This window comes from Gracilinanus agilis, chromosome 1 (assembly GCF_016433145.1).
Source record: "Gracilinanus agilis isolate LMUSP501 chromosome 1, AgileGrace, whole genome shotgun sequence".
NCBI lineage: Eukaryota > Metazoa > Chordata > Mammalia > Didelphimorphia > Didelphidae > Gracilinanus > Gracilinanus agilis.
In genome coordinates, this window is record NC_058130.1 from 344687304 (window position 1) to 344700483 (window position 13180).

Sequence of the window (13180 nt, forward strand, 5' to 3'; positions counted from 1 at the left end):
AATATAATAAATTAAGAAAACTATCTACAAAATAGCAAAGGGGCTGCAATCTGAGCGTGAGGGAAGACTCAAACCAAAGTTACAGATACATCAGAGTAAGTATATATGTATAATATATGTAAATATATTGTATATATATTTGTATATATATTGTATTGTATATCTATTTGTATAAATACATATAAATATATTGTAAATATATTGTATATATATTTGTAAATATATGTGTATAATTGTACCCACCAAACTCTGCTTTTGAAATCTGCTACCCTGATTCAGTGACAAGGCAATATACACTCACAGTTAAAATGACTGGCATGTTTAACTTTGCAGGGTCTAGGCATTTCAAATGAATCACATGAATGAGCAATATTTCAGGAGAAAGAGGGATGGACTTCGAGATAGGAGAGACCTAATTTCAAGTCTTTCCTCTGACATGTACTAGCTTTGTAACAAGGGGTAAATCAACCAATAGCATTTATTAAGAACATTCTATGTTTTTTTGGGGAAAAAAAAAACAGTCCCCTGACTCAAGGAATTTACAGTTTAACAGGCTAGATGACCAGCCAACACAAATTCTCCAAAGCTTGCTTGCCTTATCTTTAAAAGAGATATAACAATAGCACCTAGAGAGACTTTTTGGCTCTGGAGGTAGGAGAGCCTGAGCCAAAGTCTCACAGCTGATACAGACACTGACCTGGGCAAGTGAATGGGAAATAGTCTAAAGTCACAAGCCATGGATCTGCTTTGGTAAAGAGAGTCTCCTCACCTGGACTTCCTTATATGAATAAAGTCACAAGCTTGGTCCCTATTGCCCCTCCTCCCACTCTCCAAAGCATTCACCTCAAAATATTTTGAGGTCTAAATGAGATAATGTGCATAAAGCAGTTTGCAAACTTAAAGTGCTAAATGCCAGTCATTATTTTTATTAGTAAAGTTCAACTCTGCTCAAAAAGGAAACCAGTAACGTATAAAGCATACAAGTGACCTGTAAGCCAAAACTATTATCTATTAAACGATTAATGGAGCTTTGTGCTCTTCTTAGTTGATGAAATAATTTAAAAGGACTAATAAATATGCAATCTGCACCTGTTTATAATTACAAAGGGTGTTTTATGCCCAATTATAATAGGAAGAAAGAGAAAATTTATCCTTGCTTTAATCCCCAAACAATAATACTCAAGTAGTGAAGCAAAAAGCATGAGTCATGTATCTACATTTGGTGGCCCCCATGATAACTTTAGTGCTTTCAAGTGGGAGGCCATTTTTGTTCTTCATTTTAACCACTAAACCAAGACTTCTGTTACGGGGAAGAGCAATCTGCCACCAGGGCCTGAACCAATCACCTGCACCTGCTTTCTCCAGTCTTAGGGCAGATGGTACGTCATAAAAATAAAAGGCATGGAAAAAAAATGCCCAGAAACATGTTCCCTTTAAAACTCTTCAGGAGCTTCATTTTCCTAGTGCCTAATGTCATAAATATACATGTTTTATGTTAATATCCTCAAGCTGCATTTGGTGATTGGTGCTGGGGCCCATAAAAGGTCACTTGGCCCCATTTATACACTTGTCTTTCCAGAGTTACACAGGATTTGAACACGGCCTTTAGTGTGTAAGCTCCAAAGGCAGGACAATTTCTTCTATGCACACTAATAAGGACCCTGAGCAACAGCTGCTGGCCCCTACTGCCCTTGCCCCTTTAACTATGGCACCATTCATTTATTTAAAACTACTTTCCCGCCTCTGAGGCAATGCCCACTGGTCCGTGGTAGAATTAGACACACTCGATTGGAAAGCAGCAGGACCACTGCTTCTGGGTTTATACCAATGAACCAATCGATCAATAAGCATTAATTCACATGCTTACCATGGACCAGGAACTGTACCTTTCTCCCTAGGGAGAAAGGAAGGCAAAAATAGCCCAGGCCCCGCAAGAAGCTCACATTTTAATGGAGGAGACAATTTGCAAATGATGAGGTCTATATGGGATATGTGTAGGGTAGACTGGAGCTAATATCTGAAGGGAAGGCATGGAAGCTAGAGGGACCAGGAAAGGCCTCTGGTACGAGAAGAGAGTTGAGCCAAGTCTCCAAGGAAGCTAAGAGGGTTAGAAAGTGAGGAGGGAGGAAGAGAAAGAGAGAGAGACAGAGAGATGAAGAGACAGAAACAAAGATAGAGACAGAGAGAAACAGAGAGACAAAGACAAAGAGAGAGAGAGAGAGAGAGAGAGAGACAGAGAGAGAGAGACAGAGACAGAGACAGAGACAGAGACAGAGACAGAGACAGAAACAGAGACAGAGAGACAGAGAGCATCCCAAGCATGGGAAAGAGCCAATGTACTGCTATCTATAGAGATGGCGGATGGAATGTTGTATTTGAAAAAGAACAAGGAGGCTAAGTTTTGGGGACTGAGGAGAAAGGATTTGTTGAATCAAGTTTCACTCCGTGTATTCCCTTCCACAACAGTTGTGACGGCTGGCAAACCCTTCAGTTATGAGTGGTTTCTCATGCTGCTTTGGACTGGGCTAGAACTGATGCTTATTCTATGCTGAAGCCTGAGAGCATATAAATGAAAGGTTCTCAATTAACTATTTCCTAGAAGGTCTGTGGAAACAAGAAAATATTCAGAAAAAAAAGAGATAAAAAGATGCAAATGTACTCAATAAGTAGGATATGGGGAGAGGAAGGCAATGGCCTAGAAAAGAGGGACTTGGGGTAAATGAAGTGTATCTTGTTCACCATAACACTTCTTTTAAACCCTTATCTTCTGTCTCAAGCAATACTGGGTATTGGTTCCAAGGTAGAAGAGAGGTAAGGGTTAGGCAATGGGGGTTAAGGGACTTGCCCAGGGTCACACAACTGAGAAGTGTCTGAGGTCAGATTTGAATTTAGGACCTCCCATTTCTAGACCTGGCTCTCAATCCACTGAGCCAGTGATGGGCAAACTACTGCCTGCGGGCCAGATTGGGGGTGGGGTGGGGGGGAGGGCTGAAATGTTCTTTCCAGCCACTGGACATTATTCCTAATCTGACAAATACAATGAGTAGGATACAATACAATGAAACTTCCAAAGAGTTGCCTTAGAAACAGACTGACAGATGAGCATTTCCTTTCCTTTGGCTCCCTCTTTAAAAAGTTTGCCCATCAAAGAAAACTAGCCACATTCAGAGGAAGAACTGTGGGAGGAGAAACACAGAAGAAAAACAACGGCTTGAACACATGGGCTGATGGGGATATTATTGGGGATGTAGACACTAAACAGTAACTCTAGTCCAACTATCAATAATATGGAATTAGGTCTTGATCAATGATACATGTAAAACCCAGTGGAATTGTGTGTCAGCTAAGGGAGTTTAGGGAAGTTTGGGGGAGAGGGAAAGAACATGAAATATGTAACTAGGGGAAAATATTCAAAATAAAAAATTTAAAAATAAAATAAAATAAAAATACCAAAAAAAAGTTTGCCCATCACTGCAATAAGCCATCTAGCGGCCACCATGCTAAATATTTCTTAATGCTTGATTTACAACCAGGGATATAAGAAACTTGTCAAAGAAGCTCAGGAGTATTTGGTAAATAATGATATTATTCTACTAAAATATTATAAATAAAAAATGATGCGCCAAAATCAATTTTTCTTTATGAAATATTAATTATTCCTTACTTTTTGTCTTAGTAGCAACTCTAAGACAGATGGGCAAAGGCTAGGTAAAAGGGGTTAAATGACTTCCCCAGGGTCACACAGGTAAAAAGTATCTGAGGTCAGATTTTGAACCCAGGACCTCTCATCTCCAGGCCAGGCCCTCTATCCACTGAGCCATCTAGTTGCCTTTACCTTAATTTTTTTTAGCTTTTTTTTTATATACAGTTTTATTTAGTTAGTTTATTTTATATACAGGATACATTCTAGAACTGACTTTCATATTGAATAATGGGTTCAGGAAAGTTTCCTGAAATTAAAGAGAGTACAAGAACTGGAAAATTTTGAGAACCCCTTTCTTAAAGAGAGCTGAACTCAGAGTTAGGAAGACTTGACTTTCATTAAGTCAATTAACTTCTCAAGGCTCCTGGCAACTACAAGACTATAAATTACAGACCCCATGCCTTGGTTATAGAACGAAATCTTAGGTCTGGCCTTCCTGCCAAAAACAAAAAGCAAAACAAACAACAACAACAAAAACAAAGCATCTTAAAATGATGTGAAGCTAGGTGGTACGGTGAATAGATTGTGGGGCCTGGAGTCCGGAAAACCTAAGTTCAAATCCAGCTTTAGATACTTTACTAGCTGTGTAACCCTGAGCTAGTCCTGTTTGCCTCAGTTTCCTCCTCTGTAAAATGAGCTAGAGAAGGAAATGGCAAACCACTCCAGTATCTCTTCCAAAAAACCCCCATATGGCATCATGAAGAGTCAAGACACTAATGAACAACAACCATTGACTGTAGTGTTTACTAAGATACAAAATGGAAACTGTAATCATCCACATAATCATCCTATAATTTTTCTTCTTGCCCACAGACTTAACCTTAATGTTCCTTACTCACAAGTCAACATGAACCTCTAGAACGATAATGGCAAACCTATGACACATGTAGCCATTTTTGATGGCACACAGTTGCATGCGGCCACATTCAGAGAAGTATGGGGCCACATGCTGAGGATGAAACATTTGTTGTAGTGTAGCGTAGACACTCTGTGCAATATAGATGACAGTTCTACCTATATTAATTTATCTATTTTGGTTTATTAAATATTTATATGTTACAATTATACATTTTTGTTATTTAAATCAGTGATGGGCAAAATACAGCTCGCAAGCCAGATGTGGCCCCCTGAAATGCTCTATTTGGCCCAGTGACATTATTCCTAATCTGAAGAATACAATGAGTAGGATACAATACAATGAAACTTTAAAAGAGTTGCCTTAGAAACAGACTGACAGATGAGCATTTCCTTTCCTTTGGCCCCCTCTTTAAAAAGTTTGCCCATTTGGAACTATGCCCAAAGAGCGCTAAAAGACTGCCTGCCCTTTGGTCCAGCCATACCATTGCTGGGTTTGTACCCTAAAGAGATCATAGATAAAAAGACTTGTACAAAAATATTCATAGTAGCGCTTTTTGCGGTGGCAAAAAACTGGAAAATGACGGTATGCCCATCAATTGGGGAATGGCTGAACAAATTGTAGTATCTGCTAGTGATGGAATACTATTGTGCTCAAAGGAATGATAAACTGGAGGAATTCCATGTGAACTGTAAAGACCTCCAGGAATTGATGCAGAGTGAAAGGAGCAGTTCCAGAGAACATTGTACACAGAGACTGATATACTGTGGTAAAATTGAACATAATGGACTTCTCTACTAGCAGCAATGCAATGATCCAGGACAATTCTAAGGGATTTATGGAAAAGAACACTACCCACATTCAGAGGAAGAACTACAGGAGTGGAAATAGAGAAGAAAAACATCTGCTTGAACACATGGGTTGATGTGAGCATAATTGGGGATGTAGACTCTTAATGACCACCCTAGAACAATTATCAATAATATGGAAATAGATCTTGATCAATGACACAGGAAGGAACAAGTGGAAATGTACGTCGGCTACTGGGAGTTGGTGGAGGCAGGGTGGGGGGAGAGAGAGCAAGAACATGAATCATGTAACCATGGGAAAATTTTTTCTAAAAAATAAAAAATTCAAATAAAAAGTTTGCCCATCACTGATTTAAACTAAAAATATTTCAAAATTATGGTTTATTTCTCGAAGTGACACATCACCCGACTTATGCCCGTTTTTTTGGTGAATTTTGACACACCAAGCTCAAATGGTTGCCCATCACTGCTCTAGAAGCAATGGAATTATCAGTTTGATATCACAAGTAAGATTGTGACAGTGTGAGTTGATATCTAATTTGAATAATGAATAAGAGACAAAAATAAATTAATAAAATAAAATGAATTTAAAAATAAATAACGAATAAAAATGAATGTGAAACAGTTCAATGTTGTAATAGACTATGAGCTTTCTGAGGGAAGGCATATTTGACTTGGTGTCCTCAGCTTCCAGCTCCATTTTTGGCAGATAGCAATGACTTACTAGACACTTATTAGACAACAAATAATCTCAGGGTACCCGATTCTAGGAGATGAGCTTTGCTGAATCAAAAATTGGATTCAGAGGGCTCACTTCTGTAACAATTGTGATTAAAGTTGCCAATTAAAATTGATGAATTAATCCTTAAATCAAAGTAAAAGGATTTTCTGTTCAGGGCTCATCTGTGGGTCTGAATATAAGCCACATATGAGATGCTATGAGTCCATTTTCCAAATATGACTTCTAAAAATCTGAGCACAGCCTGTTATAATGTTCTTAGTAAGGTGATAGGGGAAGTAAAGCGACTCTGGGAAGAGAGCTAGGACTGGAGATGGGAAATTCTGGGTTCAAATATGACCTCAGATACTTCCTAGCTATGTGACCTTAAGCAAGTCACTTAACCCCAATTGCCTAGCCTTTATAGCTCTTCTGTCTTGGAACAGATAATTAGTATTGATTCTAAAACAGAAGGCAAGGGTAAGTTTTTTTTAAGATGATGATAAAATGAAAAATTAATTACATCTGAAAAAAGAATAGAAGAGCATGATAGCTTTGGTGTAAAAGTTTAACTGTCTCTAGAAGACCTTAAGTAATACTTTTACTTGAACCTGGATCTAAAGTCAATACTACACAAGACCCTGAATATTTTCTCCCTCAAACACATATAAAATCATAATAGTAATTATTATTATTATTACAAAATTTCACCCCAAAATCTGAAATATAACAAATACTTCAGAATGCAGACTTACCTTATTTAACTTTATAAAATGGTCTAGCCCAGCTTCCAGAGGATTTGTATCACAATTCATCTATGAAAAAAAGAAAAAAGACATTTTAAAATTGAAAAGATTGTAAAATCATTTTTAAACTCTATTTTTTATAACTTTTTTCCTTTAACCCCCCATCAATTCTCCATTTTGCCTTTGAGTTTTAAAAAGGCAGATTTCAAATGAAGATGAATTTCTAATAACTGTTTCAATTAAAAATAGAAAGAGAATGTAGCTTTTCAACATATGGCTGTCATTGCATAACTGAAAAGATGGAAGATTTACTTTTAAATTTCTATTCTTATTGAATTTTATTTGACATATAAAGTATATGCTGCATAAAGTACATAGGACTATTCTTGACTTAAATACAGATCTCTAAAATACATATTCCATTTATATATCTTTATGTAATTCCTTTTATACTATTTCAGGGATATAAATAACTAATGAAAAGATATTGACTCATTTTATTAGAAGTCTAGAATAAGGAGAAGTTAAAGGTAAAATGGAATGGTGAAAATGGAAATTGCTTCCCTGTAGAGCACATAAAAGGAGAAGAGAAAAAGAAAAATCCCAAGTCCTTTGAAAAAAAAAAAGCAAGGACTTAGGTTATACTAATATTTGAAACTAGGTCTAAAGCTAATATCTATTAGACCCCAACTATAGACCATACTACTGAACTGAGATTAATTCAAAACATACATGTGTAACACTAAAATTTTTCCACAAAAGTGAAAAATGAAAATTTCTCTGAAATGTTTTTCTCTCCATTCAAATAAGGTTATTTTATTTGTTGTTGTTGTGTTTTTTAAATCAATCTTGATTCCAACATCTTTGCCATTTTCTTTATCATCATTTTTCTAAGCACATTATGATAAAGAATGCTCTTATTTTAGAAGTCATATTTGGAGAACAGAATCATAGCATCCTAAGATATGACCTACATTCAGAACCATGGATGAGACCTGAAAAGACCTTTTTACTATGATTCAAGGATTTGAGACTTTCAGACTGTCCTAAGAACAATCAAGCTTTTGAGGAGAAAAAAAAAATCATGCTCCATAAAATTTATAAATACCCAAAATATATCAATTCTTTGAATGATACATGAAATCTGGATCCACTGCTAAATCAGATCTCACTAAAGATGTTCTAAAGAGATTTGTACATTTAAAGTTTTTGCATCAAAGCGTCCAGGGAAGAAAAAAGATTGATTGCTAGAGTTAACACTAGATGGCCCTCTAGTACTACAGGGGAATTTAAAGGTTACCGAGTTTGGGAAAAGGTAGAGAAGAGGGAGAGCATAACAGACAGAAGAATGAGGGTGTGACAGGCTAGGCCACAGTAAGATTTTGAACAAAAAATTAAGGATTTGTAATTTTAATTTTTGATGCTCAGACTTTGTCTCTGAGCTTGCGCTGAGGTAGTTTTCTCTCTCACTCTACTTTTTCTCTGGGTTAAATGTTAGGACAGAAAACACTTTAAAAAAATGAAGATGGATAGGAATGGAGACTCTTTGTTCTTCAAAGATAAAATCAGTATGGGTAAATGTGTCTTTGGAAGTTCATAAGCAAGCCTGCCCTGATGGCTTAAAATCTTGGAGTCTAAATGAACATTGTCTTCTCTTTTTAACATCAAAATAAAGACCTTTAGTAATATATATAATTAATAATAATTATAATTATATAGTAATAATATATAATATGGTAATACATGTTATAAAATTAATTATAAAATATATGTGTTATTGTTTATTTGGATTATTAATTAGTTAACAAAATATTGTTGATTTAGTATGTTAATTATATACTTTGTAGCATAAATAATATGGCATTTATGGTATCCTACATGTATACACACCATATATGGCATATGGTATATTTTATATATATACATATATAACAAAATAATATCCTCAGCCTAACTAGAAGTCTAGAAGTAGACAATGGAGACTATAGAAATCCCTTAAGTCATCCACACTTGGTGGTATTTCAGGAGTAGCTCTGAAGAGATTCCTTAGGATGCCTGCTGCATTAAGTTGTGAGCTCCTTGAGGGCAGGGACTATTTTTGCCTTAGCATATCACCTGGCACACAGCAGTTGCTTAAATAATTGTTGATTGACTGTTTGTTGACTTGCTGTTAACTTACAAAACATGAACGCTAGAGGGAGTGGTTCTAGAGCCTCTGGGTTCAGGGCCAGCCCTCAGCAAACTGCAATGTGGTCAAATTCATCTTCAGGGCCCACCCTCTTTTAATGATCCTCAGTACCAAGCCTGGCACATAATTGGTGTTTAATAAATACTTCTTGAGCAAATGACTTCCTCCTTTCAAAGCCTTCTGGAGATCATCTCTGACAAACCAAAGAGAGAAGACTGAAATCATGGCATGCTAGAGATGGGAAAGTCCTGTAGGTCATTTAGTCCAACCTTCTCCCCAGGATGGGGCAGGAATCCTCTCTCAATATCCCTGACAGATTGTCACTCTGATTCTGCTTTCACAGCTCAATTCTGAGAAGCTTAATAATTCACAAGCCTGCTTATGACATTTGGGGGAAACTTTTGTTAGAGGAAAGTTGATTTGAGGGGAAGCAAGACGACACATTTATATCTATTAAATTTGACATTGCTAGTTTGGTCTGTTTTTTTTGTTTGTTTTTGTTTTCTTTTAAGGTCTTTTTGAATCCTGATTCTTTCATCCAACATATTAAATATCCTTCTTAGATTTTTGTTATTTGCAGATTTAATATGTATGTCTTCATTTAAGCTACCGATAAAGTTGTCAGACTGGATGGGACCAAGAACAAAATCATGCTACCCACAGTAGGAAAACCTTCTTCAGCTATCATTATTCCATTTCTCAACCTTCTTCACTCATAGTTACTCAACCAGTTTTAAACTCCAACCCACATTCCACCAACTTCTCCCCAAGGATATAATGAGGGACTTTGTCAGATCCCTGGTTGAAATCAAGATGCACTCTTGTCTTTGGTATTCCTCTGATCTACCATTAAAATAGCCTTGTGAAGAAATAATAGGGACTTTCAGTTGACAAAGCATTTTCCTAGGCATGAGGAAAATTAGGTATGACCTATTCTTAGTGAACCTGTGCTGACTTGCTGGGACTAGCATGTCCTTAGCTAAATGTTCATATATGCTCACTATTCTACTCTAGAATTTTGCTGGGAATCAGTGTCAAACTCATCGAGCTGGAAAATTCAGATTATATTTGCTCACCTCCATCATTCTGGTAAGAGACATAATGGAATAATAGATAGAGGATTGATCTTGGAGTCTGGAAGACCTTGGTTCATAGTCTTGCCAATGACAAATACTAGCTGTGCAAATATGGGCACCCAAGTATCTTTACAGTGCCCTAGGTAACTTTTTCAAAAATTACATATACTTTTTTCATTTAAATTGGTAGATGGCATTTCCATATGGAAGTTCCCTCAGCTGATGAGATTATTTTGTTTTTGTTTTTGTTCAATTGTTTCAGATGTGTCTGACATTTTATGGGGTTTTCCTGGAAAAGATGCTGGAGTAATTTGCCATTTCCTTCTCTAGTTCATTTTTTACCAGTGGAAACTGAGCCAACAGGGTGAAGTGACTTGCCCAAGATCACACAACTAGTATGTATCTTAGGTCACCCTTGTGACTGAGGAGTTAGTTAGGTGACTTAGGTCACCAGCTCTTTAAGACTACAAGTTAGATGCCAATCTATGTCCAGATAGAAAGTCTCCGCACTGGAAGTTCTTTGCACCAATGAAATCATAGCTTCAGGTTGAAAAAAAAAATTCTTTTGGAACCTCTCCATCTTTTCATTGACTTCTCAAAGATTACAATTACATCCTCAAGCTCTTTCAGAAGAGCTTAGAATGTCATTCATCAAATCCTGGAGCCTCGGGGGTCACTTACAGCAGCTTTCATTATCCTTATACCTAGCATGAGCTTTGATTCGCTTAACTATTACTGTTGTGTGCTTTCCAGTTTCTGATTCCTCTTTGAATCAGAATCAACATGAGATGGGTTCTGTCTTCTCTCTGTTATCTGTTAATATCCAATCACCAGGGAGTAGTGTTTAAGTCATCTAAAATCAATCAACTCTTTATCAGTGTACCATTGTATCTTACTTCAAAACTCCAAGGACCACTAGTTTCAATATTGTGGGTACTGATACAGACCAGAAACTCTCCATTACTTTAGTAAATTAGTGGTTGAGAATTGTGGCTGAATACTGTTAACATCCTACAGCCAACTGGTAAAGAGCTTCTTTGTCTTAGTTGGGGGGGGGGGGGTCTTCTGCCAAAATACATACAGTCCGTTGAAAGACCTATCCCTGATTCATTCCTGACTTGGTATGATCTACCAGAGCTCCATAAACCTAACCTTTGAGAATCTAGGGCCATCCCCATAGCCTGATGAAACATTAACGTGAGACTTTACTGGAAAACTCTACTTACCTTTAGATCAGTGGTTCCCCAAATTTTTTGGCTTACCGCCCCCTTTCCAGAAAAAATATTACTTAGCCCCCTGGAAATTAATTTTTTAATAATTTTAATAGCAATTAATAGGAAAGATAAATGCACCTGTGGCCATCACCACTCTCCTGGATCACTGAAGCACCCACCAGGGGGCAGTGGCACCCACTTTGGGAATCACTGCTTTAGAGGAAAGGATCATTTCCCTAATTACTAAATTCCTACAATAATTAAATTATGCTGTCAGTCCTATTGGAGCTAGAATCAACTTTAATATTAGCAAAGCTTATCCTAGGGAGAACATAAATAAAACAATAAAAAATTCATGTTTAATAGCTATGTATATGCAAAGTTATTAGAATTTCCAACCTCTGACCCCCAGGCCCTGAAAGCTTTTTCCATTCTTAAAGCATTCATTGCATAAGTTCCGAAATTGTCAATTCCTTCCTCCTGGCCTGCTTCCATGATTGCTCCATAGAGAGTGGCAGAATCTTCTTGTCTGTGGTAGAGCTCCCAGCCCAGTTCACCTGAAATAAACTCACCATTATCAAGCAATCATCATGGAGCAACAAAGGTCACTGATTCTAACATATATTAGCTAGAAATCCATAAAACAAAGGGAGAGAGTCTACTTATGCAATAAGCTGTTGACTTTTTAGAAAGCGTGTTTTGGACAAACTACAGCAAAACCTGATTCCAAAGTATTCCTAGACATGTGCTTAGGTAAGATACTACATAACATATATACACTCATATATATGTAAAACTGTAAAATGTAAAATATATAATACATATAATATATGTAAAATATAAAAATATATGTATATATAAAATAAAAAATAAAATATAAAAATATAAAAATAAATGTATACACACATACACACTACATATACAGTTGGGGTCACTAAGTGGCTTAGTGGATAGAACACCAAACCTGAAGTCAGGAAACCTCATCTTCCTGAGTTCAAATCTGGATTCAAATACTTATTAGCTGTATGACCCTCAGGAAGACACTTAACTCTCTTGGCCTCAGTTTCCTCATCTGTAAAATGAGCTGGAGAAAGAAATGGCAAACTGCTCCAGTATCTTTGCTAAGAAAATCCTAAATGGGATCACAAAAAGTCAGATATGATTGAAATGACTAAACAATGACAATGACAAGAGAGGGTTGGGGGCTTTAAGCATTCAGATCTTATTTGGATAAACTATGGGTCCAATGGAGTTTTAAACTTGTACTTTCTACACTATAAAAGGACTCTAGCATTTCAACCCAGCTCTTGCCAACTTCATGCTCTAAACATTACAATATACTTTTTATACTTAAATTTGTATAATTTCTTGTAGGAGAAAAGAGCCCCAAGACAAGGTTGGCAGTGAAGGAGAAAAAATTGAGGATTAAATCAAACCCTTTACCATGCATGCAAAATTATTTCCACTGGTAGCTTAAGGCTTGGTGGACCATCTAGTGGCTTGCTCAGGTATAACCTGCACACCAGGTCTTTTTGGTCCCTGCACAATAGAAATAAACTGGAGCAATTCAGTTTAGTGACAGAGTGGATAAAGTGCCAGACCTGAAGCCAGAAAAATCTCATCTTCCTGAGTTCAAATCTGGCCTCAGACACTTACTAGCAGCTCTGAGAAGTTAACAATCACATTCTCATTTTTTGCCTTCTGGTCAATATAAAGCATATGCCCCAATGTGTATGGGAAAATCCCCCTTATGGTTAAAGTTGGGCTTGGTGATGTAAAATTTAAATTAAAATACAATAATTCCAAGTATTATATTTTACAATATTTATTAGCAATCACTTGAAGTAGAAGAAAAGATAGAAGTACAAAG

The 13180-nt window shown here is 36.7% G+C and overlaps 1 protein-coding gene across 1 annotated transcript in view; it reads right to left on the reverse strand.

Moving 5' to 3' along the window:
- The window catches only part of DMGDH (dimethylglycine dehydrogenase), a 110958-nt gene that overhangs the window by 41289 nt on the left and 56489 nt on the right, over window positions 1-13180 (reverse strand). The window contains exons 12-13 of the mRNA XM_044680929.1: window positions 11710-11867; window positions 6842-6901 (exon numbers count right to left, since the gene is read on the reverse strand). Coding sequence (XP_044536864.1) covers window positions 6842-6901; window positions 11710-11867 — 218 coding nt within the window. The remainder of the gene's footprint in view (window positions 1-6841; window positions 6902-11709; window positions 11868-13180) is intronic.